At 41.3% G+C, this 27,103-nt stretch overlaps 1 protein-coding gene across 1 annotated transcript in view; it reads right to left on the reverse strand.

Annotated features, from left to right (window-relative positions):
* Positions 1-6,107: 6,107 nt before the first annotated feature.
* Positions 6,108-27,103, reverse strand: part of LOC106957827 (eukaryotic translation initiation factor 3 subunit E-A-like) — a 39,180-nt gene continuing 18,184 nt past the window's right edge. The window contains exons 8-13 of the mRNA XM_015049336.1: positions 24,489-24,615; positions 23,352-23,453; positions 16,736-16,845; positions 9,123-9,225; positions 8,643-8,777; positions 6,108-6,290 (exon numbers count right to left, since the gene is read on the reverse strand). Of these exons, the coding sequence (XP_014904822.1) occupies positions 6,255-6,290; positions 8,643-8,777; positions 9,123-9,225; positions 16,736-16,845; positions 23,352-23,453; positions 24,489-24,615 (613 nt within the window). The 3' untranslated portion in view covers positions 6,108-6,254. The remainder of the gene's footprint in view (positions 6,291-8,642; positions 8,778-9,122; positions 9,226-16,735; positions 16,846-23,351; positions 23,454-24,488; positions 24,616-27,103) is intronic.

The following is a 27,103-nucleotide window of genomic DNA, read 5'->3' on the forward strand; positions in this document are numbered from 1 at the left end:
GGGGTCTTTAAAAAATGTTGAAAACCGAAAGCCGCCCAAGGGCAATATTTTTTTGGGGGAGAAAATTTTTTTTTTTTTTTTTTTTTTTTTTTTTTTTTAAAGCACGCTGATGATTCTTAAGTTAATAATGAAAAAAGAAAAAGAAGAAAAAGTGTCCGTGCTGGAGAAAGAAAGGGGAGGGGGGAAAAAAATAAAGGTGTGATAAGAGTAAAGAAATCAACACCTTCTTGTGATCGTGGAAGATGAAAGCGGAGACTCTTCTGTGTGTTAATGTCCAGATTCTGACCCCCTAAAAGCTGAACACGAAACGGTGCGTAACAGCAGCCCACAATCGCCGCCAGTTCACTTCTCAAGAAAAAGAAAAAAGATGAAGTGTAATTCCGCTTCTAGGTTCCGTCTGAGTGCAAGTGCGGCTGAGCAACACGCAGCATCCCTCTCTCTCTCTCTCTCTCTCTCTGAGAGACTGTGAGGAACTCGCGTCTGGAGAGTGAAGGTCCGAGAAGGAGGGATGAAGAAAAAGGAGGTGAATTGGGAGGGAGGGCTGGTCCTTCTCGTTTTTTCCTCCAGCTCTCTCTTTGGGTCTTGCACTCGCTTTTAACCTGAGTTTCTCGGCCGGTTTCGGTCTGCCCTGTTCGCGGCGTGCCCGTCTTCGCTTTAAAAGAAGAAAAAAAAAAAGAAAGAAAAAAAAAGAATGTCTTGGGAGTTGGAGACGGTGGTGAGTGTGCGTCGTGCGCCCTGATGTGTGGCTGAATGGTCCTGATGCTCTCCGCCGGTTTCCTCATATAGGCGAGCTGTTGCGTCGCTGTCACGTGCGGAAATTTCCAGCTTCCAGCCTCTCATTTAAAATGTTGAGGAGGGTATCCTGTTCACCAGCTCCTCCGCTAACCCCCCAAAACCACCCACTCACCCATCCATCCATCCATCCATCCATCCATCCATCCAGCCAGCCAGCCACACTTGGCCGATTCGATGTTGCCTCAGGGTCCTAGTGAGCGTGAAAAGTTGGAAGATGTTTAAGGAGAAGGGGGAAAGAGTTCCTGCGCTATTCTTGAATTTCTCTTGTTTTTCCACTGGCTGCTAATTTTAGACGATCTTAACATATTGAATGTCTTTTCAAATCCATGCAGAGGCGATCCAAGAATTTGTAGGGCCCAAATCAGAATGGGATTTTGGGGGGGTGGGGGTGGAGGGGCATTTTTAAATGAAAAATGTTATTTATTCTTTTTCTTATTTTGTAATTTGTTGCTATGAGTTTGTAAAAAAGAAAAAAAAAGAAGTAGTAATAATCAAATCCTAAGAGGATAGAACCATTTAAACATAAAATCACATTCCTATCCAGTTCTATATTAGCGGACATTAACTGCACCTGAAAGAAATTAGTATGTTCTCAGCTGAGAAACTTCTGCGTTACTTTAATCTTAAACTAGTCGAGGCTGGTAGCTGGATTAATCCGCTCCATCAGCTGCAATAATCTATTAGATTTTGTGCTACGCTACTTTCAGTTGTACTTTGCCAGATCTTGTAAGGCACACTGTAAAAAGTGTACATCTTTGATATCTGCTGCTATAGTACTGTCTTCCACAGGTATGATGTTTTCACGAGCGATTTGAAAAATTCTGAAATTAGCCTAGAAATGTAGCAGGTCTGATTAGATGTTAGCTTTTTAGCACTCTTTACCACAAATTCTCCAATATGACATCGTTTTTCTACAAGTAAAATTAACAACTTCACTCCAAAAACGGCAAATCTATTAAGGACATCACCCACCAGTTGTTACACCAACCAATAATGCATCATCTTCATTAGCGTATTGCATTATGCTAACATAAAATGCTTTTTGTTGCTTTGTGCTTGACTTTTTCAGGCACAAGATGCAACTTTCTGCTTCAGGACATTTCAAACTGCGCATTTAAGTCAATACATGAATTTACCTCTAACCTACTATAAGAACTGTGGTCCGATTTCTGTAAGCAGTATCTATTATCAGGGCTCATAATTAATCATATTTCATAAGAGTCAATTAGCCTAAATGGATATGATCTGGTCAAAATGTGCTTCAGATTTCTAACTTTTTATGAGTACTCATCTCATACGTAACTATAAAACAACGACCTGCAATTATTTTTATTGACATTAACTTTTATACATCTGGAGGCAGATTTTACATGAACCGTAGCTCCGGCTTAGAGAAATGACTCCTTTATACCAGTGAATTTTCAGCTCATATTGAAATTCGTCACTCATTCTCTGATAAATTAACAGTAAAATTTGAGTTTTCATTTCTGAAGTCAATGTGTGCTCACTACACAAACAGGGTCACAAATCTGTTTAGGGGGTCAGAGATTAAAATTGTTTGAAAAAGGAAAAACAAAAATCAGGATTTGACAGTTGAATATTTTTCTTTATCCATGTTGATGTTTTTAATTTAAAAAAATTGACGCATCTCCTCATGCTTCTTCAGATATTCAAGATTTTCTTTTCTCTTCATTTTTTAATAAAAACATTTTTTAAAATAAAAATTTCCATTTAAAACTATTCTCTGCCTGCTCTGTGGAGCAAATATGTCTTGAAACCATAAGGCAACCGGACCCACTGTACTGTTTATCAAAGCAGCAAAAACACATTTAAAAGAAAATCATTGATTTGCAGAAGACACAAAGGTGTAGCTGCACTAAATATTTCAACAAATTTATAGATATAAAGGTGGTCATCCTCTCCTTTACCTTATCTGAAAGACACCGAAACCCTGGAGGCATATGAATAAAAATAATAAACTAAATTTCAAATAAAACCAGATTGTGACTAATTGACAGAGGTTATTAATAAGTGGACATTGGTGGTAATATTCTCAGCTTCAATCCTCTTGGAGCGCGAGCAAACCACTGCTCTACTCCTTTCAGCCACTAGGTGTGGCACTTAATCTTTTATTTATTTGAGGAAATTATTTTTATGTGAAAGCAACGTCGTCCAAGTGAAAGACTCTGCCAGTGTGTGGTGAAGAAAAGAACGTTCTCGAACACAGAGTGGCTGCTTTCTGTGCCGGTGACATGACAAAAGGCCTCCTGTCTTTCATTTGCATGGTGTGTGTATTTTTTTATTTTTCAGTTTAAACGGCAAAAACCAGAGAAGAAGAAGAAGGGGGTGGGGGCAAAAAGCCTCTGGTTGTAAAATCTACTCTGAGGGGAAGATCTTTGTTTAAAAAAAGGAGTTTCGGAAACCTTTGGTGACCTTTGTGCTGGCTTTTGTTTATTTGTCTGTCCAGAGAGCAGTGACAGACACAGCGGTCAGCGTGGCTGTTGCAGCCACAGGCTGCGCTGCTGGTTTGGATTCTTCTCTACAACAACATGCGAGGGTGCACGGTTAAGGTGAATGTGATAATTTAGGCCCTCTGGCACTTTTATTTTCATGATGTGTCACGGAGAAAGGGGGCCGGTAAACCAATCCCCCCGCCCCCTCCCCCCCCCCCCCGCTCCCCACCTCCTCGCTCGTTGCAGTGCACACAAGTGGAGGTGACGTCAGCATTTGGATGGTCTGGCCCGGAGCCCTCGGTGCCATAACGGCAATGAGGGGAGAGCGGCGCGTGCACTCGACTCACCGGGGATCCGGGCTGGACGGCTTTCATTGTGGGTTTTGTCATAGTTTTCTTGAACAAAAGAAAAGGACAACAGAGAGAAGAAGATGGGTGGGAAAAAAAAATAGAAAACCAGTTGGCGTCGTAAAAGTCAGAATCTCTGAAATGTCAATGATTCAGAAATAACCCAACATGACATTTTAAAATGGAGATAAACCACTGCGGTCCATATACGTACAAAGATAATCACAATGGAGACCAGGGTTCAGCTAGAAAGCTGATCTTTATCTGCCGATGAAGGTCATTTGATAGAAGTCTGAAGAACAGATGAAAGGATTATATATATAAATTATGTATAATTTATATATATATGGCAACTTATCAGCGAGGCACTTCAAGAATATAATTTATACTTTTTAACAGCTCAGGTAATCAGTCTCTGAGGTGTCGCTAGGGCTGAACAATAATTTTCTAACAATATCGAGATAGACAATATCATCAGATAATATGTCTGACAGATTATTATATAATATCCCTGAACTATGAGCCACAACAGCACAGCATTCTGGGGGATGTAGGCAGAGGGTAAATCAGTGCTCAACCTCACAAAGACTCGTTCACTTGCTCTTTGGTTTCCTAGCAACAACCTGTCGAGTAAAATTGTTTGGTCATTATATCCCAATGAGAGAGCTAGTAGCATGAAATGCTGGCAATGAAAGTCAAATTGTTATGGTTCCTGATTAATATGCCGACACACTAGCAAGGCACTGAGAGGTTTTGATATTAGCCGTGTACCAGCGGGCTAGTTCACCTGGGACTACCTCACAGGACAACATTTGACTCGCGTGCCTGAGTTTAAGATAATCTTTATTTTAAAGGGTTTCATATAAATTGGTGTGGAAATATTTTTGGCATTAATCTAAACAAATTTGAGTAGAAGTGTCCAAAACGTGGCCGAGTTATTTCAATACAAGAATGAAAGTGAGGGTGAGATTTTCACTGGCAAATAAAAAATCTTTGAATTTTGTGTAAAATGTTTCTTTTACTACAGTTTATATTTTTGTTTCATTTACCTTTTGAAAATTGACCACCTTTAAGTAGGAGTTAAACTCTTCAGTAAGGATACATTTCTGTATTTAAAATGTTTTTATTGGTCTGATATATTCAAACTGCCTAATGAACAGGAATAAAGACTTCCAAACATCCATCTGTGTGTACTTAGTCTATATAATGTCTTTCACTTAGTGATAAAAACTTCTCAAATACATCGACTTTTCAATAATATTCAAATTTATTGAAGGTGGTCTGCAGCGACACTTTGGTATGATGTGTCCACTGATCAGATAAAGATCCGATTTTTGAGTTTCCGTTCAGACTGTCATCGGTCTCAGTTTTTATTATTGCAGCAGTTTGCGCTCTGCAGATGACAGCTCCTCCTTGCAGAAGTGAACACGATGTAGATTTTGAAGAAAAACGTTTCCATTATGCAGCTCTAAGGACAAAGCGTGCACAAAAACTGTTAGTGTGCGCAAAACCTTCTGATTAAACGGGTTACAATAAAAGGAATTCCAAGACATATCGAATGTAACAATTATTATCTTATGTTTCAGATTGAATAAACTAGCTAAAATAAATAAAGCACAGTTTTTTTTGGGAGTTTGGGGAGAAAACTGGTAGAAAGAGCAGGTATTATTCTTTAGTCCACAGTGCAGTTATGTTTATCAACCCGGCGAGTCTGTGACGCATTATGGTCCAAAATAAAAGGAGGAAAGCACCAATTATTGGTCTGTCCTCTGTCTCCTCTGGACGGAACAAAGTCATACATCTGTTAAGGAGTCCGCTCGTGGGTGAAGCACACACACATATATACACACAGGTGATGCAAGACATGCTGCCCTCTGCTGACTTTTGATTTAACCCTAAACAGCAGGTGTATTTGACATAAAAAAAATCCTTGTTTAGTTGTTAAATTACGCATAAGGAGAAAATCACAGCCATAAGAAGGAGTAACAAGCTGTTTGCGAGCAAGCGCAATAAAGTAGGAAGGAGTAAAGGGGGCGGAGGGGGTGATTGAGGGGAGGGGGGCAACAAGAGTACTGAGTTATGAGAAGGTTAAAAGCAGAGGGAAAGAGCAGCGGGGGTGGGACGGGACATTAAAACGATGGTGTCCGTCTGGCTAATGGTGCTTTATGGCTCCCTGGTGTCCTCAGATGGACAGGATGACTGGCAGAGTGTGTGACCGTGGCTAGCCCTACATGGCCTCTGTTTGCACCTTCCCCCCCCCACGGCAAAAAAGCGGACCGCTAAAAACACCATAAAACCTCACAGACTAAACAGCCGTTCATCATCGGCGTGCACTCACGAGGCGCATCGCACGCGCCCGACTGTCCTGCTCGGCGGCTCGATGTGCACATTAAAACTTCATCAAGTGTTACTGATACAAAAAACATTTAAAAAACATTAAAAAAGGCAGACCGACCGCTTCAACCTCAGTGGCTGCTCGCGGAGTCCAGAAATAAGGCAATCACGGGGTGAAAACGGTTTCGCTGGTCACTTTTATTGAGCTGGTGATGACTCGAACCGAGAGCATAAAAAAGTACAGCGTGTTTGGTTGTTGTGTTTTTTTTTTTTTTTTTCATTTTCCGTTCTTGATAGACAAGTGTGGTCCGTCGTTGCCGGGTAGTTAAAATCCGCCTTCCTGGCCGGCCCAGTTTGGTGTCTGAGGGGAAAAAAAGAAAGAAGAAAAAAAAAACAACATGAAATTATACTCTTTTTTTTTTTGCAGGTAACTGGGGTCGATCAAAACCAAACGTTTTGTCGTTAAATGTGGGGAAATGTGAAAAAGCAAAATACATGTGCAGGCAGTTAAAAACGCTTGTTGGGAAATGTCTGTGTGTGTGTGTGTGTGTGTGTGTGTGTGTGTGTGTGTGTGTGTGTGTGTTCTGCTGATGAGTGCTGGGTGGCTGACAGCGACCTGAAGCAGTCCGCCCAGATGGCAGGCAGTAAATGTTCTCTAAATGTAAGTGATTTGTAGTGTTGAGGACAGCAGGATGGAGTGGTGCTCTGCAAGTTGTTTGCAGCCTCTTTTGTCTAATTAGAAAAACTTCCTAATGAGGCGGGCCGGTTTTTAACTAGACCGTTTTGTGACTTCGCTCCAGCTACAGATGTTCAAACAATAGACAGGAGAGTAAGCAAGGAGCTTTCAGCGGTAACATAACAGTCAGGTAAAAGACAGAACCCGTCTGTTCCAGTTAATGACTGGCGAAGGTATTCGTTACGAGAAGCAGCCGAGAAAGTCACATTTACTCTGGAGGAACTGCAGGGATCCATGGCTCATGTGAGAGATTTCGTTTAACTTTGGTTAAAGTGGCTGTCAAGTTGAAAGTACTGCTAGGGTAACAGATTATTTTCTTTTCATTTTAAAGGGGCAGTATTGTATATTTTCCAGCCACATGGTGCAATTTTATATCACAATCAACCTTTGGCTGTTATAAAATTGTTATAACAGTTGTATTGTTGTTTATTGTTGTCTTCTATTGTTGACTTATAAGACTTAGAAGACTTCTTATAAGTCTTCTTTGACTTGCGTCTTAAAATTGGGTCAATGTGTCTTTAAGAAACTCTTGCTCTTTCTGAAACTCCACCTTCGGGAAATCATCACAACATGGCTCCTCTATCAACCCCTTAATGATTTTTAAACAGCGTTTAACAGAGAAGTAACTCATATAATGAGTTCAGCAGATGTGCTGCTGGTGTTTGCTAATTGCTGCTGGCTAGTCTGAATGGGCGGAGGGAGGGCTGCTCTGTGAGTCGGAAGCAAGGAGCTTGGAAACTGCAATTCTGAGGAGGAGCTGTGCCTCGAAGGCGGAGCTAGGTCCACCCAGGCATTCTGCACAGCAGAATGGTTTCCACAGGAGATTAAAGCATTTTCTCAAACATACATGAAGGAATTAAGATAACACTCCAGACATATTTTTTGTGAGGGAATAGCATTACAACATGAGGTAAAGTTTAAAAAAAGTCAAGTTTAAATAATACTGCCCTTTTAAAATGTTAAAACGAGCAAATGGCACATAATTATTGTACAACTTGTGTCTTATCACAGTACGCAAAGTTAACAATACCTCCGCTTTTCAGGTAACATAATTTAAAATTTATTTTGTCACATATTTGTGAAAACCATGGGTATGTGGGCGACTCTCTGATGTCTGCAGCGACGCATGAGGAACCTGGAGGCTGTTATATTTATGGGTTCAAATAAACCACGATATTTCATTTGGACTTTTTGAAATTCATTGCTGGCCCAAACATAAGGAAAAACAATTCGAATTAGGTGATTATTTTGATATACATCCAAGTAAATCTTTGTGACTTTATTTTCGTTTTCTGAACGTGCAACCTTTCGGATTTGGGTGCCAACATCCACACACGAATTTTATTGAAAAGAAAATCCAAACAATGCACATCATTGAAAGCTAATTTTATGTTGGTCGGCACAAAACAAATTAGCTGGGGCAGAGCGGCAGAAGCGACTTAAATCTACAGGAAGCGAAGCATGAACATTATTCTGAAATGCAGAGAATCCATAGCATCTGCACGGTGATAAACATTAAAAAAAAAAAAGAAAAAAAAAAGTCAAAATCAAACAGACTTAAAAGGGATTTGCAGACCCTAGGCCAGGTATCTGCAGAGGGTCTTAAGAGCTGGGAACGCCACACTTTGAGTAACGTTTGCCAAGCGCCGGCGAGGGCGTCCTCCTTATTTACGTTGCCGAGCTGAGTCATGGCGCTCGAGCCTCGTTTTATGGCCGCTTGGACTCTACCTTGTCATTAAGCCTCCGAAGAGAGGTGGAAGGATGAAACGCCAGCTCTGCTCTTATAAGCCTAACTCTGTGTAAGGAGAGCTTTTTGTTGACGCTCGTTTCATCGACATTCTTTTGCCGCGTTCTTCCGAGGCGCTTTGAAGGTTCACGCTGACCTTGGAGCTGACCGGTTGATGGGAGTTATGGGAGCCCTGCAGCGACGGGCTGGAAGGGAGTGCTTTGTGCTGTGTTGGTGTGAGCATTACTCACCTCGTTTCTGTTGCTGGCGGCCTGCTTTTTCTCAATGTTCATAACCAGCATTTGGCTGCGGAACGAGAGGCTCTTGGTTTTCTCAATCACCTGCTGGTAAGGCGATATGGCGTTGTTCCCCATGACAACATGACCCTGAAGCACAAAATAATAAGACAAAGAAAAAAAAAAAAAGAAAACAAAAAAGATTGGACCAAATTAGACAACGCACTGAAAAACAACTCAAACACAGGGTTTTTAGTGTTCGTTTCCTCCGTACACACATCTACAGGACTGCTGGAGTTTGTTCTGATAATAACAAAGAGCCTTTGTGATGTGAATACCGCGATATCGTAAAAAAGGCTTTGAGCACAGATGTTTTCTATATAACCTCACAAGAGCACATCATTCAAAGTAAAAAAAAAATAAATAAATAAAAAAAAATAACAGAAAGCAAATGTATTAAGCATTGAAGCCAAACAGAAGGACAGGAAGTCTCACCAGTTTGGAGTCGATCTTGGCGTCCAGCCTGGCGTTGCGGATGAGGTTGACGATCCATCTCTCGGCCTCCTCGGCAGACATGTTCAGCTTGTCGGCCAGCATGCTGTTAAAGAAACGGACAAGGAGATGAGGAGCTCCAACTTGATTTGAGCAACAACGAAATAAAAGTCAAATGGATCGGAATCTTGTGCCGGCGCTGTAGCGTTTAGATTTACGGCCTGAAAGTTGGGTCAGGTCGGTCTTGGTCTTCTGTGGAACGTTTAATAGGCTTACAATACATCCAGCACAGAGACAGTCAAACGAGAATGCACAACATAAAGTTGAGTCAACTGAATTATTAAAGTCTAAATATAGGAGTAGGCAGCGTAACCTGTTGAGGAAAGACCAAAAATAAGGTGCAGATGTTCAGTACACTGCCCTGTTCCGTTCCTATCAATCACACTTTCCAGATGATTTGGCCTCGACTTATCCTGCAGTTACAAGCGACTAAATGAAGCTCGAAGACGTGAAACTAAAAGCTATAAAATGGCAGAAGTTCCACTGCTTACTCAAATTAAGGTCTAAAAGCAAAAGCAGTGAAATCTCAATTAAAATGGTATGTAGGTAATTAAAGCTAATTAGTCAGGTTGGGTCAGACTCAGACATAATCCCTATGGGGTCGGGTGGAGTCGGGTTGGGTTTCTTAGGTCCGATCTAAACTCTACTCTACCGGAGAACTCCAATGTACCGGTGAATCATGTGATTCTGTTGTTCAATGGTTCAAAGATCTATGAACAATGACACTTGTTCTGTCAGATCTTTATTCTTGTCCCAATGGGTAATTAGTTTTACAGCAACAATGAGTGTATGACCTCACATAACACATATGCACAGCTGACTGTGGTTTTCTGCCCACTCATCGATCTTCACAAAGCCTGACCTTCCGATTCCGTTTTTGGCCAATACAGATTTTATTTTATTTTATTTTATTTTTTTGGTCTGAAAAAGTTGTGAAGTTGCCAACAGTGGGAACTTCACAACAGTGGGAACTTAACAGTGGGAACTTCACACTATTGTCAATCGTGCGCAGTTAACGACTGATAACTGCGCACATGCAGAGGTGGACAGATCCGTCAGTCAGCCCTGAAAAATCAGTTTGTCACCAATTTCGATCAGCGTAGCGTCAGATCTGACCTTTCACCTACTTTAACTGCTTCCGAATGTGTGATGTATTTTAGATCTTGTCAAAAAAAATTTTTTCGCAGCACTGAGGTTCATAATCTCCAAAATATCAACGCTTTTAAGACTTTGGATGATTATGTTTGAAGGTTTTAAATGTCTGTAGGTACAATCGTACTTAGCTTCTGCTGAAATGCATAAAGGGTCGATTTAATGTATGTATCGTGTCAAAGTTACACTATAAATGTGCAGAAAACCAGTCATGAGTCTGTGTTTTGTTTTTGCAACACTGTTGAGATTTTTTTTTTAATCTGTCACTTCCAACAGCCTCCATTAGTAATCGGCTATCTGATGCTGCGTACGCTTAACGTTATTTTAAGTATGCATCTGACTGGCCGATCAGTCTCCCTTATGTGTCCTCTCCCATAAGACATTGCTACTACCGACTTCCATGACTCCCACCACCACAGAAAAAAAAACAGTAGTGAACCCACAGAGAAGCTGGGCAGAAGCCAGGACTGACCGTTAAAATGCTTTTTATTAGCATCACAGAAAGTTGCTCAATTATTTGTTTAGTGGCCGCTTTGGTGCTGAAACTTGAAAACTTTGGTTGGTTCTGAAAATCTAAACTTGACACCTCTTCTGTTTCAGATTAACAGAAACATCAAAATTAGGCTGCAACACCCCTTCAGGCTCCTGAGAGAACAATAAACACTTGTTAAATTTAAGATCTTACAAATTTCTCTCCTATATTAGTAATTTGCACAAGCAGAGCTCATTTTTATTATTGCTCTGTTTTTTTAAGCTGCCTTGATCTCATACTATAATGGAGTAAATCTTGGTGTGAATACATAAATTTTCTGATTTGGTTGATTACTAACTCCCACAGATTTTTCTCATAAACTAAGTTGAAGTCTAATGATCTTATTAGAATAATAAATCTTAATAAAGAGAAATATACAGGTGTGTAGGATGCAGTTTTCTGGCCGAACACCAATCTTTAAAAAGCCCAAACTGCTGATTCCAAATTTGGACGACAATTTTGTTTTTGTCTGAAAAAGTCGCTATATACACCGACAGTTAGCGACTATTGTTAACTGGGCAGATGCACATGTGACCCAGTGGGCGGGTCTGTCAGTCAGTTCTCTTTTATGGCAGAGCAAAATGGGACAGTGGCTGATTTTCAGACCTTTGCAGGTAAATAAGATCAGCTTCTCATGTAACTGTCAGCCTATTGAAAATCTATCAAAATCAAGGAAAACAGAGCCGATGTTTTGGGGAACCCCTACATTAATACACTTCAAGTGAGCATAGTGGAAGTATTTTTCTGTTTTGGGGTTAATATAATAAAAATATGCATTTGGGTCCGGCTGCTTTATTGTCAAAGGACAAAGCTTAATAACTCTTCTTAACGATTAATGAAACAAATCTTTCATCTTCAGCTGGATTATAATGAACATAAAAACATCATGTCAAGCTAAAAATGGTAAAACATGTAAAAGACAACCAAAGCTTCAAACTATTACGGTATAACAGCCTCCTGGAACCCTCAGGAAAAAGTCCAACCAGATCCCAGAAACAACAACAGGTGTCTTAAAGCAGACAATTGCAGAGTAATAAAGAACACATGAAATTGAAGCTATAATGACGCCGTTTTTCTTGTTGGTAATGAAGAGGGATATTTTAGAAATTCAAAGACACGAACTGCAAACAATCACTTCAGCTGGATTGTAAAAAATGTGTGACAGAACCAAAAATCTTTCAGTTAACGTAACAATATGCATGACCGATGTTGTGCGTTTAGCGTTAAATAAATAGCGACTGCTCCAATCTGTTTTGCTCCAGGCGACATTTCTAACACAAAGCACACCCAGAGAACCTCTAATGGCCCAATACTAATGGGAGTGTGATTTACAGACTTGCAGGAATTACTCCATTAATGGAGCCGTGACTGGCCCGCGCATTGCCTTCAGTTGCTTCAGTACCTGCGCCAGCGTCAAAACGCGCTCCATTCGGCTCATGCGGGTGACTCACAGTTCCGACCTGCGGCCGTCGCGCAGGATGAAAGCCGGGTTGGACGCCGGTTTGCTCTTTCAAACATCTCCGCGTAAATGTGTCACAGAGACAGGAGGAGCGGGGAGCCAGCAGGGAGCTGGCCCGCTTTGATCTGAAGCTTTCCTCCAGCTGGCCTCCCTTGTGGCTTTCTTAATAACTAGACCCCCTTGATACCCTCATCTAGACCCCCACTTCCACCCTCCTTCAACATTTCCTGCCCTCATCGTTTGACCCTCTCCACCGCTTCTACCGCATTTCATATAAGGGGCCCAATAAATATCCTCTACCACTTTGAGCACGGCTGAGAATATGACGACTGCAGCCTCATCTAAAGAGCTAAAAAAAACAAAAAAACAAAACAGCCAACCTGTAAAGCCATAATGTAGAATGAGTTGAATTTTTCTCTGCATAATAAGGGTTACGAAGGCCGATATAAAAACAATTTCACTTCCTGGTCCATAAATCACACTTGGTGAGACTCGGTCGGCGTTGGCTGAAAACTCCCGAGACCCGGGCGCTTCTCACGCCACCGCCGTTACAGATTTTATTCATGGCATTCTTGTAGTGGGAAGTAATCTTATTTGGGAATTGGAATTTACAATATGACCGGTCTTACCTCAAGACCACTTTCAGGCCCATGAATGTTGCTAAAATGGTGGCAAAAACCACATGAAAACAGGGAAGGGAAATGATGTCAGTCTGTGGATGGGGCGTAAACAACAAATAAGAGGCATTACCTCAGCATAATGAGGAAAATACGGTCTGGTTTCCCCCCCGAGTGACTGGGCCTCAACATGTCCGCCGCGGCAAAGCGTCCCCAAGAAGGGCAGGTAATGACTTAAAGGAGTGGCACGTGTGTGTGTATGTGTGTGTGTGTAGCGGGGTCGTGACCAGGACGGAAAAGGACACAGAGAAACGGATGGATGTGTCACTCGAACCGAACAAACACGAATGCTCGGTCTGCCGAACAGAACAGCTGATTACAATTCAGCTCGTCAGACACGGGGAAAATGAGTCATGACGGCTAAATTGCACCTATGGATCATCGTTGGGAATCAGATCTGGATCTGGAATCCGTTTTTCCATAGCTAAAAATCTCGATTATACAGAGTTAGACATAGATAGATAGATACAGATAAATAAAGATAGATACAGAGACAGACCGATTGAGATAGAAATGGACAGACAGAGCGATAGAGAAATAGAGCGATCAATAGAGAGATACAGATAGATAAGGACATAAAGGTAAGACAAATACAGAGACAAGTAGAGTGATAGAGACAGATAGTGCTATAGATGCAGAGTGATAAATATGCAGAGCGACAGATCAATTGATAGTTGATTAATTGTGTTAAAATTTGTAATGAGTTAAAATCTGTGTAATTAATCAAAATTAAATTGTGGCCCTATCTATAGTTATCTTATATCTGTAACTGTCTATATATATATATATATATATATATATATATATATATATATATATATATATATATATAAAATATATCTTTCTATCGTACCTCTCCACAATCAAGTAACCTGAGGAGGATGTGAATGGACCCTGACATTTCTTCCAGTTCTGCAGTGATTAAATGATTGCAGCAGTCATGGTGTGGCTGTTTTGCTTGATAATTTAAGTAACTGGGGGCACATGTCAGTCAAGTCCAGGTCAGACGTGCTGATCAAAACAAACATGGTCTGGTTTCCTCACCGGGGACTTCAAGTTAAGCTCTAACCCTCGTCAACGAGCTCTGTGCAGCATAATGCAGGACCACCAACCCCCGCCTACCCCCCCCCCCCCAAAAAAGGCCCACAGGCTGAGCCCCGGATCAGTCTAGGCTTTTCTAATCTAATTTATAAAACTCAAGAATGGTAATGTTTTCATCCCCGGAAGCACATTTGTACATCAGATCAGAGGTTCTTCACTTTTTGTCTCAGTTAGCAACCCCACTTAAGCCGGGAGGGGGGGTGGGGGGGGGGGGTGGGGGTGGGGGGGGGGAGAGAATTGGAAGCTAAAAGAAAGTAAAAGAAAGAGAGGGAACAAGGGTTGGGCGGGATCTCCAGAACCGACGCTATTGACATCCTTTGGCCGATGAGTGGAGTCGAAAGCCTTCGTGGCTGGTTTTATTTTACGTAACCATGATCTTGTTCCCTGGGGTGCAGAGATCAATTTCACTTCGACCCCTCGCGCTCTCTGGCTCCTGAGCCTTCCACTTCAGGCTGGGTGGGACTCCTGTGGCTCTTAATACCCGCCTCACACTTGAGGAGAGGGGTCAGGATTGGGGTCTAACTCTGTTAGAGAGGATGTGTGGTGGTGGGGGATCCTTCACCAAAGCGGCTCCCTCCTTAACATAACTGCTCTAAAAATGCATGCATTTTTAAACAGCAACGCGTGATAGGGGGGCTTGGGATAAAATTGATTTTTTTTTTCTTTTTTTTGAGTGGAGGGGGAAAAAAACAACAACAAAAAAATAAAATCATTGTGTGGTCTTTTTAATGACTCAATTGTGAGGTGGAAAAGATCTCCGGGTTTCCGTCCAAAACACCAAAAAAAATAAATAATTCTTTCAAACTACAAGTGAGCTGTTGTGTACAAATAGAGATGAAGTGGGGAAGCTTCCCCTTCCCTACCCCCCTTTTCACCCCCAAATAATCACATCTCAAGCTTTTCTTCAAAATCTCACAAGACAAGTGAGCACTTTGAGGTCGAGAGAGAGTCTTGCCACTCAAACGTTCATGGGAAGATGACGGAAATAAAGCAGGAAAACAAGGCTAAATTGAAAACATACACTTTGGACAGCGTAAAGTCTAGACAAAATACATTTTATCTGACTGCAGAATGCTTCACATAAACCTTTATTGCATAAAACAACTTCATCATGCCAATGTCTGGTGTAGTTGGGGTTTTTTGGGGGAGGGAAGGGGGAGTCCGAGCTGTGGGCAAAGTATTTGTGAAACCATCATAGCCAACAGCTGTAAAAACCGCCTCATTAAGTGGGGAGTGTGGGGGGCAACACATTCATTAAAATCAACGCTTGGTTGCAGCGAGCTACTTGGGAAGAGAACTAATGACTTGGCCAATCCGGCCGTCTGTCAGAAAATAAGACGCTTTTTCCCTCCCGCCTCATCGTCATAACACCCGGCAAGTAAACACGGAACTCCCTCGAACGACTCCTAATTTGTGTTTCCCGCGACGGAAACCTCAACAAGAGGAGAGCCGAGGACACCGAAGCGAATCGCCGTTCGACTTCCTCTTCCAGCGTTACCACTAACCTTTGTGGTCCCTAGCAAGAAAATGGATCCAATTGCAGTAAGTCTGCCAAAAAAGAGCCAGGGCTCCTAATCAATTCCAGACGATCTGCAACTGGAGATTTAGACGGGCCCCGATCATGTTCCACGGTTCAACCTTGACAGCAGACCTCCGAGGCTCGACGCGGTAGTCGATGCCATCATCTTTATGTGGGGCGGTGGGTGTGGGGAAGTAATCAACTCCCCTCTTTGTTTTGTTTTGTTTGCGCGGCGTGTTCAAAAACGCAGACCCTTCCTTTGAAATCTTTAGCGTTAATTACATGTCTGGGAGGCCGTTTCAAAGAAACGCAGTCAATTAAACCATCCAAGGAGCAGGATTAAACACAACATAACTACAGGACAACCGTGCGATACGAGACTGAATTCCCTTATATAGACGAGGAATCGTTTCTAAGACGGGTGAATGCCGTCTTTATCCCGAGTCAGCTTCCAGATCTGATGTAAGGCGGCAGCCAAATCCTATAATCTCTCCTAATTGCAGACAATTAAAAACAATCTTTTTTACTTTTCTCTCCACTAATGCTATAATTAGCAATTACTACATTTCTTGGTTTTGGGGAAGCATCCAAGGTCAACAGTATTTCGTTGCAACTAAACCCCCGTTTCAAAACTGCGGACACCGTAGGCAAGAAGAACCCCCGTTTAACCTCCATTTACAGCAACAAACAAGAGGTAGAAATGTTTCCGAGCACCGAAGCAGCTGGGAACTTCTGGAGCTGAATAAGCCTTGACCTCTTTCTGGGGTGGGGGGTAAAAAAACAAAAATGGTCAGAGTTTGGCCTTGGACAGGTGGTCTTCAAAGTCAAGCCAGCTGAGAAACCTGATGAGACCTGGAAGCAGTTAAACCACATCAGCTTTAATCCCAGAGACGTGTGGGGTCAGAATGGTTGAGTGTGTGTTGGGGGTGGGGGCAATAAACACTTGTCTGCAGGAAAAATATGACAAATCACAATGCAGACCACCTCAAACGTTTAATTACCACAAAACGGATGTCCCTGTCGCTTTTTTTTTCTTTTTCTTAGAAATGTTTGCATGAAACAGCTTTTTGAAGGAAGACTTCATGCTGTTTATCGGGGTCGTGTAGCGGGACCAACCTGATGCTAATGCACTGGTGGATTCTGCAGAATGTCTCGAAGATGAAGAGTCGGGCGTTTTCGATGAAGTCCTCCAGGCAAGCCACCAGGAAGAAGTCGTTCACGAGAACCTGCGAGGCAGAAAGCAAAACGTAGATGGAAAATGTTCTGCAGGGATGTCAACACTCGGAAGCCAAATGTTTCCTCTAATGGACAGAAATCCTAATTCCTGGTAGACCTGTCGCAATAAGCAATAAATCAACGAATTGCACGATAAATTAGGACAAGCTCAATAATTTCCATTTGCATGACTTATTGTTTTTTTCTCGCTTTCTACCAAAAGCTAGATGACAAAAGTTTTCAGTCTAGCTTTGGTCTCGACAAGCTCTTTTTACAAAAGAAACGTTTGCTTACAGAGGCTTCATAATTAATTTTGTTTTTCTATTATTTTGTTTATTAATTTGGGATATTTACAATGTCTTCCAGTTCTTGTGTTAAATGTTCATTAGAATTTAAAGTTTATTGATTTATCTTTAAGAAAGTGTTCTTGCATTATTATATTATACCATTATTGTATTATTTGAAAATGGTCTCAAAACAACAATATTACTCTTTATCGCAATAACTTCTGGGACAATTTATCGTCCAGCAAAATCTGTTATCGTGACATGCCTGATCTCAGAAAGTGTACTGAGCTCTGTTAAAATCAAAGTTTATAATGCAGTAAAAATGAGCAAATTAATTTAAAAAAATGATCCAATTAAAAAAAATTACGAAATATATAATTTTTATAATTCAAAATTATATTAAAGAAAAAATACATATAAAAAAACAACTGTGCACACTTAACACTTGGTTTAAGCACCTTTTCAATTAGTTTCAGGATTCAGTTTTGACTTCTTATGTGACACTTCCAGGAACTCTGTAGCTGACAGCCATCTTGGTAGGTACCTCTATGGAGTTGCTAGGTCAAAAATAAACAAGCCATGTCCTCCGTCTCATATGGATCGATCCTGATAGCAGCGATTTTGTTGATGTATTTTTCTCTTGCACACTGGTCAAAAGTGTCAATATACTTTTGTTTTTTGGGTCTTGAAGTCTTGAGACTAAAATCTGTTCGTCTGTGTTTTGCAGGAAAAATATGACAATTTTTTTCTTGTCTATCAACATGGCGGTTCAGTGGCGTGGATCACTTCGGGTTCAAACTTGTGGAAACTATGCATAGGCAACATCAGGGTAGGTTAGCCGCACACGAATGCCGATGTGACCTGGTAGTCGGGTCTGTCAGTCAGCCCTCTATTGGCAGAACGAAAAGTGTCGACCAATCTCTGGTCTCCCAAAATTAAGGAAATCGGGGCCAATTTACTCTACTAATAACGGTGTGACATGAGAGATGAAATGTTAATTAAAACAAAAAGAAAAAAAAACATTGCCATCTGTGCAGAAACAAGGATTTTCCTCTAGTGTATTATAAGCCTGGCGGGCCACTAAGCTTAGCTTACCACAAGGCTAAGCATCATTTCTTTAATTTAAATGTGGTTTTTATACACCACTAATGTTGACAGCATAGACAAATTAAGCTAGGTTTGTAGCTGGTGGACTGAAATGGGCACAAGAGGGAGCACACCAGTTGCAGTATCCCTGCACCTGCCTGTTGTCCTCATGGTATTATTGCCAAATTATGATGCCTACTTGCAGATCTCTGAATTTTTAGAATTTAAATTTTTTTTTTAACACAAAACGACAGTGGGTTGCTGGTGGACTGGTCTAGCGCCCCTACCACAAGGCTTAGCAGGTTTTCTTGGGGAAACCTTGCTGGACATATGTCAAGAGTGTCTGTTGTTCAAAGCTTACCAACTAGACGGCAATCACCATCTAAAACCTGCAGGGCCTCCTAAATGTACCGCACACAGACCACTCCTTCACTGAATCCATTACTTGTGCTTAGATGAGGTAAGAAATACAGTCTTGCTTGAACTTGTTGACTTTTTTTTGTGCATGAGACCAATTTAAGTGCTTCATTCTACTGTAACTGTTCATGACCCAGCTGTGGCCCCAGAGGTACAACTGTGTGAAATTTCTCAGTGCCTGTTGCATTCCAGCTCTCCACAGAGAGCCATTTTGCAGCACAGACTTCCCAACTTTTAAAAAAGTTATTTAAGAATTACTGCCTCTTTGTTTTCTTAAGCCTAAGGAGCTGTTATCTAACCCAGGGTTCTTGTTGAATGAATCCAAACTGCACGGTGCTATCGGCCGACGCATTCTTCAGCTACATCAATGCTTATCTACGGTTGATAAACTTTGAACAGCTAAGTACCCTAATTATTGTCATCTGGGGTTTCAGACCACAAAGCTCAAACAAATTCTGAAATGGGCTGAAGAGCCCCTTTGTGCGCAATCTGCGGGCCTCGCTGTACGTCGCTCTACGCTTTTTCGTTCTTGGACATGAAGGCATCTCACATCTGACAGTGATTCGAGATGCGGGCAGAGTGGGTACGGAGCTGAAAGAAAACCTGCGAGGCCTAAACAGGATCGTTTAACGCAGGCTAATTTCCTCATTTAAAAGCACTTTTATAGCGTTCAGCAAACTTAAAGCGGGACAGCTGAAAAACAATATCGGCATCTGGCTGTGAGGGGAACTTACAACAGAGATGCTCTCGATGGCTCTAAATTGATGCACTGTTAGGAAAACTCAAGCGAGTGGAGTATCCATTTACCCCAATTGCCACTGTCTGTGAAACATCCCTTCTGCCTTTGAAGTAACCTGTTTATTCTTGAGAAGCCTGCATGTGTATTTCTGAGGGCAGACCAGCTGCTTTGCTGACTTCAAACAAGTCGATTTTGATAAAATACCTCGAACCATTTTTCCTCCCCACACACACGCTGCAAGACCAGCTTCTGAACCGGCGTTATTTAGGGAAAGCCACTGTTAAAAGGACATGGAATGACTTGGTTTTTGACCCCAGAGGCACTTTGGAATGTCCATCAATTGTTAACAGCGAAACCAAAAAAATGCTTGCAAGTACTTAACAAGGCCTAGGATTAAAAAGGAATTTAGCTGAAATCCAATGCTGTTTTCATCTCGTGAACAGGCTTTAAGATAACATTTCTTCCCTAGCAAAACAGTGACATACGTCTTTGATGAATTAAGCTCAACTTTGTGCTTTGTCATTTAACATACACCAAAGTATATATAAAAACAGCGTGTTTCAAACTAGGGCTGTCAACATGAATACGCTGATAAAAGTGATCTGAAAAGTTCAACGTGTTAATATTTACATAATGTCAATTAAACTACCTATCCTGACCTAAAAGTCTTTCTCTGGCGAAGGGCTACCACAACAAACGGTTTTCCGCCACTTTGGTTGAACCCAACACAAGGAATGCGATGGCGAAAGTTGCGAGTGTGACAAAAGTTGAACATTTTTCAGCTGTCTTGTCTTGTGTCGAAAGCCCGTGTGTGCACAAGCTACAAATTTCACATGCACAAATTTTGCCAGTTGCTTGAATGGAGGAGAGCAGGAGATTGTCGCCTCAAGTTCCATAGGGAACGAATAAGTGGAGAGTGACGTCGCCTCACACGTGTCGAGCTTGTTACTGCAGTCAACGATGTGGAGTCGCAAACTCGAGTGAAAAGATGAGCGAGGAGAGTCAAAGTGGTTTGTCCAGAGGAAACTTTCCCTTAAAAAACAATCACCCAGATTGAAGCTTGGATAAAACCAAGGTAGCATGTACATTTTGCAACAGGAAATTGTCCTTCCATGGAAGCACATGCAGCTTATAGTTAACATTTATACCTTAACGTTTGAAATAAAATGACTTCCTGAACATCAAAATCTGGAAGATTGAGAATCTTCTGACAATTTGGTTTGAGACACATTTCTTGCCCATTTACATTTCAAGCTTATAAAAGTTAAGCATAGTGATTAATCGCAGTGCTAGAGGGCAGTTAATCTAATTACACTTTTTTAATCAACCTTGCACAGTTTTAAGTTGCTTTAATGTTAATAAATGTGCTGAAGAAAGACGTTTTACTCATCTGTATTGAGAATAAAGAACACAGCGTGACTTTCCCCTACTTCTTGTCGCCAGCTGGTGTGATGAAAGTGTTTAATAAGTAAAGCTACAGTTATTACAGTGTGTTTTAGAGTGCTTAGTTCATTTGTTTGTTTTTCTGTGTATCAAAAAAAAACAAATAAGGCACCAGTTTGACCTTTGATCAAACTGGCACAATCAAAGGTCAATTAATAGTAAGTGAAAATAATTAATGGAAGGACGGATAAATGGATGTTTCAAATCAAAGCAGTCAGATCACATTCAACATCTGTTTTAAATCTCATGTATGATGTGTGATATTACTGTGAGAATCTCTACCAGCGGTGGAGGAGCTTTGGAGGATTTAATCAGGTCAGGTTTGTTTCATTCAGGAGCTTCATAAGCTAAAGGGATACATAAAAAGCCTCAGTCTGAACTGTTCCTACTTAAGCTATAAATCCCATCAGTCTAAGAAAGGCAGAATATAACAACGTGGAGAAACATTCATAAAATTGCACAAACGAGATATTAAATTACAACACTGGTTACGATTTTGGCCTATTCATGTAGCCAGCACCTGTAATTATCTCCTGCTGGACATAAAGTCTCAATATAATACCAAATTGCCAAATGACTGTTAAAAAAGTGGAGATCAAACGTTTCCAATTTGCATGATTCGTTGGAGCCGCGGAGGCAGAATTGATGTGTCATCTTTTATGAAATTCAGTTTTTATTGTGACGATTAAACATGGTTAAAGTTTATGTTTCGCACTATGTGTTTTTGGTCCCGCAGTCGGCTGAAACACTTTCACTCAACTCTTTCAAGCCGAGCCAGAAAAGCTTTAGTCCAGTAAGTTCAAGCCCATTTTCTCTTTTCTAGAGAAAAGTGTAATAATAATAATAATAAAAAAAGAAACAAAGAAGAAGCTGATGTTGGTCCACCAGCAGGAACGATAAGTCAGAGATGAGCTGGCGAGAAGAAGGAGGCGATGCATGCACCAATGTTTCCAAACAAACAGCAGTTATCATCAATCTGCTGTTAGCACGACGTTAACTGCATGCGTGAAAGAACACTGCTGTGCAACATGGCCTCCTTCACTGGTTTGGGTATGAGAGAAAACAGAGAAAATAAAGAGAGGGACTCATGTTTGGAGCTTTGTAGTGTGAAACAACAGAGCGCGTTACAGATATGTGGCTTCATTTTAAAAGTAGGGCAAAGTTTGCAAAGAGAGAACCTTAAGATCTGTTAAACGACCAGAAATAATATTGTATTGACTTAAAAAAAAAAAAAACATCAGCTGAAATTAGACAGTTGGCTTAGTTTATAGCTACATAAAGTACAAATCTGCACTCTCAGAAAATACTTTACGACAGAAAAACGTGAAATTTATTTTGCTTTGAATGCTAGCTTGAGTTCCAAACAATGTAATATCAGCTGTTCTTTAGGTGGACACCCTACAGATGTCAAATCTCAATGTTCTCCGGTATAAGTTTTAAAAAAATGGCTCTGCAACCGTGGTGGTGTAATCCTGTTATATTTGGACTAAAGTCCACCAGTTACATTTTACAAAGATCAAAAACCTGATGTTGTATCAAAGACTGAATGATTTGCTTCTTTAAAACGTTGCATATGTTTCATATTATCATTAGCTTTACAGATAAGAGCTGCTCAGCCATCAGTTAAGTCAGGTTTGTTTTTTGTTTTGTTTTGTTTTAAGTGATGCATATGGATTTGGAACCAGCTGCAAATTTGCAACACGTGGTGGGAGGAGCAGCTCAGACCCTTTGGGAGCTAAAATACTTCTGGGTCTGGTTTGAATGTAAAACCAACCATTGTAAACGTTCAATGCCGTTTTTAGAGCATTTTAGCTTAAAGAGATAACTTCTTTAGCAGACAAAGTTCCAGGTGTTTTTTCTTTTTCTTACATAGATAAAATGAATGATAAAATTTAAAGCATGAAATGTTTGTTTGAGCTCTAAAACTCCCATGTTCACCGTAATGCTGTCCTGCAAGTGTTTAGTTCTGCAGTCAACATCCAAACCCTTTCACTGCGTACTACCAACTCTATTTTCAGGTTCTGTAGTTACATCCAGCTTTTATGAAGCAAGAGTTGAAACTCCCTAAATAGCAGCGCAATGACAGATCTCCCCCCCTAAAACAAGTGTCTGCACGCCTCTGCGGAGACTTTTGCTTATAAAGCTTTTACTGTTAACAACCGGCCTGATGGGTCAATTACAGGCCGTAGTAAAATCTGACTGAAGCCTGAGTCATGCAGCATCCAGAGAGGCTTCTATATGAGACGGTGAGATACGACGTACAGGCTCCTACTGTTCAGTAATGACCCTGCATTGAATAGGGTTGGAGGTGGAGGGGGTCAGACGGGGTCAAATGACTGCTAGTCATGTTTACTGCAATGGCCTGTGAGAAGGTTCAGGAGGTGACCGACAAATCGAGACTTCCAAAGAGGGCAGAGATGGAGAGAGAGAGAGAGAAACAAAGAGAGAGAGAGAGAGAGAGAGAGCGGCCGAGTCCTGCTGGTGTTACAGGAGCGAGCAGCTGAAATGAATGACGCCCGTTACATCGTGAAGGCGGTTTACTTACAGACTCGCACTCCCTGAGTTTCTTCTGGGCGCTGTCGAAGTCGAAGTTCACGTAGAGGCACTCCACAAACTCGGTAATTGGGTCTTTGTAGGTGTACGACTCCTAAAAAAAAAAAATAAAAAAAATAACGGAGAACGGTTTGGGTGTTTATGTTTACTTTTGTCATGACGTTTAGATACGGTAAGAACAGTTGTGAGGCTTTCACATGCAAACGTCTGGTGCCTTGCAAAATTATTCGGATCCCATCAACTGAAAAACTACCACCAAGTGGCAACGTTGGTGGAAAAATGAGGCATGGATTTGACAGATTTTACATCTGAAATATGTAAAATCGACATATTTAGAACAACAATATGAGAGATGCACCAATCCGACATCAATATCTGTATTGATTCTGACATTGACAAAAATTCTAGATTGGGTTTTGGCGCCAATCTAGAATTGATCTATGGTTTGTGCTGAGTGATGTCATGCTTTTTCATTTATTTGACATTACATTTAGAATTAATAATTGCACTTTCTGAGCTATTTTTATGGATTGCTGTTGTTTATTTTTACATGTTTAACAAACCTTTTGTTTTTGTCAGTTTCTTTATTATTTTACATTGGCTGTTATACAATTGTACTGACTGAACAAATGAAAGATGTGTTGTTTTTACATGTTCGGCCAAATTCATCTTGAATCTCTAAAAAAGCAACTTTGACAAAGAGAACATTAAGCTTCATCTGAGCCCAATGTCCAATAAACGCCCACTGCGCTCTAAAAGGAAGCGTTGGTTTAACCATTTTTCACAACCTAATTACTGTTACGACTAAAGGTGGACTGATAAATCCTCCCTGATGTCCTTAATTTTCAAAGATCACCAATCAGCCGACACTTACATGAGAAAGAAACCGGATCTTACCTGTTCCAAACTTTGCAACTTTGTTTCTATATTTAGCAACTTTTCAGCCCAAAAACAAAAAAAAAAAAAAAAGAAAATCGGTATTGGCCAGATTTGGCCAGCTCAAACATTTTAAAGATCGACAATCGGCCAGAAAACTGCAATCTGTGCACACCTAGTGACCACTTTTATTTATTTTTTTTAAATAAGTTGAATTCAATTAAATAATGTCTTAGTGTAACCAAGTTCTTACCTGCTGTATGACTTTCACCAAATCCTTCAGAACCTGCCGGCGCTTCCGGACGTCCTTGTTGGTAATGACCGCGGTGGTCAGGTAACGCAGGATGTGGGGGCACATAGTCTGGATCGCATTGAGGTATCTGGGGAGGCGGGGGATGGGGGTCAAGTAATCACTTATTAGAGCAATGTAAGCAAAGACATGATCTTTACAGAGAGACACATAACATAACGCTCTGGCTGCCTCTCGGGCCTTTGGCATTTTGACTTATGAAAAAGCCCTTGCAGCTAAACAGATAAATGTCCCAACAGGACCTGCGTTTCTACACATGGGCTCCGGCTTTAAGCTGTCTCTTTCATTAGAGTCCTGAGAGCGAAGAGGAGGAGAGGGGAGGAAGAGGAAACCCTGGCAAGAAGATATAGATCAGTGAGCACAGACGTGCCCAGTAGCTGAAACTCTATCCATCAGGGACTGATGCTCCAACCACAGGTCAACTTGCTAAGGGCTGAACACAAGGTACACAATGTTGTTACAGGCTGATTCTAATCCCACGCCCGCTCTGGAGTCATGGTGCTGTTGGCAAAAAAAAAAAAAAAAACTAAACACACACATCCCTTGGTTCTTGGTCCAAACTGTCATAAACTCACATCACCTGTATCGTCTAAGCCCGTCTGTAACAGGGTAACTTTGAACTCAAACCTCAGCGACCACATCAATTTAGAAGAGAGGAAGCCGAGTGGGTCTCCCTATAGCAACGGCTGGAGAAAACACATGGCGCTCAGAAAAGCAGTACTGACAACAGTTTAATTAGGCGAATCAATGAAAGGGACAGGGAACCTGTGGCAGCTGTGATGCCAGCAGCGGGTTCCTCTGCGAAGCCTTTCATTGGTCGGGTTTTGGGAGGGCTCCCTCCTCCTCTCTGGAGCCAACCACAATGGTTCATGCTGTGGCCTTGATTAACTTACACCTACTCACTCCAGAGGGGGCCCCCGCCCCCAATAACAACAATTATCACAAGAGTCTTAAAATGAGAGAGTCTACACTATTTTTATGTCAAAATAAAAATTATTTTCTAGCTCTCTTGGTCCTTTTTAGGCTGTTTTTGAAGTGTAGATTAAAAGACGTATCCACAGTTGTTTGGGTTCATAATCTGGAAAAACCACAGAGTCAAATGAGGGGCAGTGTGGCACGTCGCTGTGAAGGAGGCACCCCGCAGGAGACCCTTCAGTTCAGACCCATTCATTTCTGACAGAATTTGAGGTGGCAGTCGCCTGTTCTCACCCAACCAAGCGACCGGCGAAATTTGTGCACGTGAAATTTCAACCTCGTACACATAGATGTGAAGCGGGAGCTTGCAACGCAATAAGAGAAAGTTGAAAACTGTTCACTTGTCACTGTGCGTTGGGTTTCACCTCAAGAGGCGATGGCTTTGTCCGGTAGCTGTCGTTTGTCAAGCCCAATAGTCCTCAATGTAGACGTCTTTCTCTCTGTTTTCTTGCGTTAAAAGTGTCAACTTTGCATCATTCTGTAAATAATGACATTTTAATGCAACGCTGCATTAAAACTGCCATTAAAAGTCCATTAAAAGTGTCAACTTTGCATTAACAATATCATTACTTGCCAAATAATGACAACAGTCAAACATTCGCGAAGAGTCCTTCGTGTTCATGACAGGTGTTATGTTTATGACGCTGTCATGTCAGTCTTATGCACATACCTTCAAATAAAGTGTCACTTTATATTCGTCTTACACAAAATGTATATATTTTTTGTACAGTTTTGGTTTAATTACTCCTCCAAATATGCTGTTCTTTCAGAAAACTGCCTTTTCTTTTACTCTATATCCTCCAGTTAACGATTAATCGCTTACTAAATTAGTTGGCGATTATTTCAGTGATCACAATTAATCACACTAGTCATTTTAGCCCTACTTTTATTTCTGGAGATTTATTAGGTCAAACTGAAACAATGTTTTGGTGAAATGCAGCCTAAATGCAGAAGTCACTGGATACATTTGATATTTGCCCATTCAGCACCTGGATAATAATAATAATGCTTCACTGAACATCTTTCTTTCTCCAGTGGCCCATGGCGTCTGTCAATAATGGATAAACAAGGCTTAGGACAAACATCTGCTGACTGCAGGGGTAAGGGAGGTCAGATGTGAAGCTGAACCCAGCCGCTGGTCACCGACTGCAGCCAAAGGAAGTGCTGGTCAAGGGATGGGAAACAAGAGCGGAGCCAAGCCTCAGCGGGGAAAACATGGGGTTTCTACACTGTGAAAACGCAAAGCACACAAAACTACCTCAGTTTGTCCAAAACAGATGGCTGGGTGAGCGTTTCATGAGTAATTATTGGGCAGGCCTCCTTAATCATCTGCAATAAAATTAAAAACTGAGCAAAATTCAGGGAACCAGACATTGGAGCGTGCTGTGTTGTGGTCTTCGGTCATACAGTCTGTGCAGCCCAATCATCTGTACAATTATACAAGCCTGCAATCAGATCGGACGGGGGTGGTGGTGGTGGTGGGGGGGCTGAGTAGGAGGCGCGGGGCGAAGACATCAAAATAGGCGGCGTGTAAATTTTAACGCGCTGTGTAAAGTTTCCGATCTGCGATACACATGGCCCGT

Source organism: Poecilia latipinna, unplaced genomic scaffold, assembly GCF_001443285.1.
Source record: "Poecilia latipinna isolate Pla-1442-1.1 unplaced genomic scaffold, P_latipinna-1.0 Scaffold940, whole genome shotgun sequence".
Classification (NCBI taxonomy): Eukaryota; Metazoa; Chordata; class Actinopteri; order Cyprinodontiformes; family Poeciliidae; genus Poecilia; species Poecilia latipinna.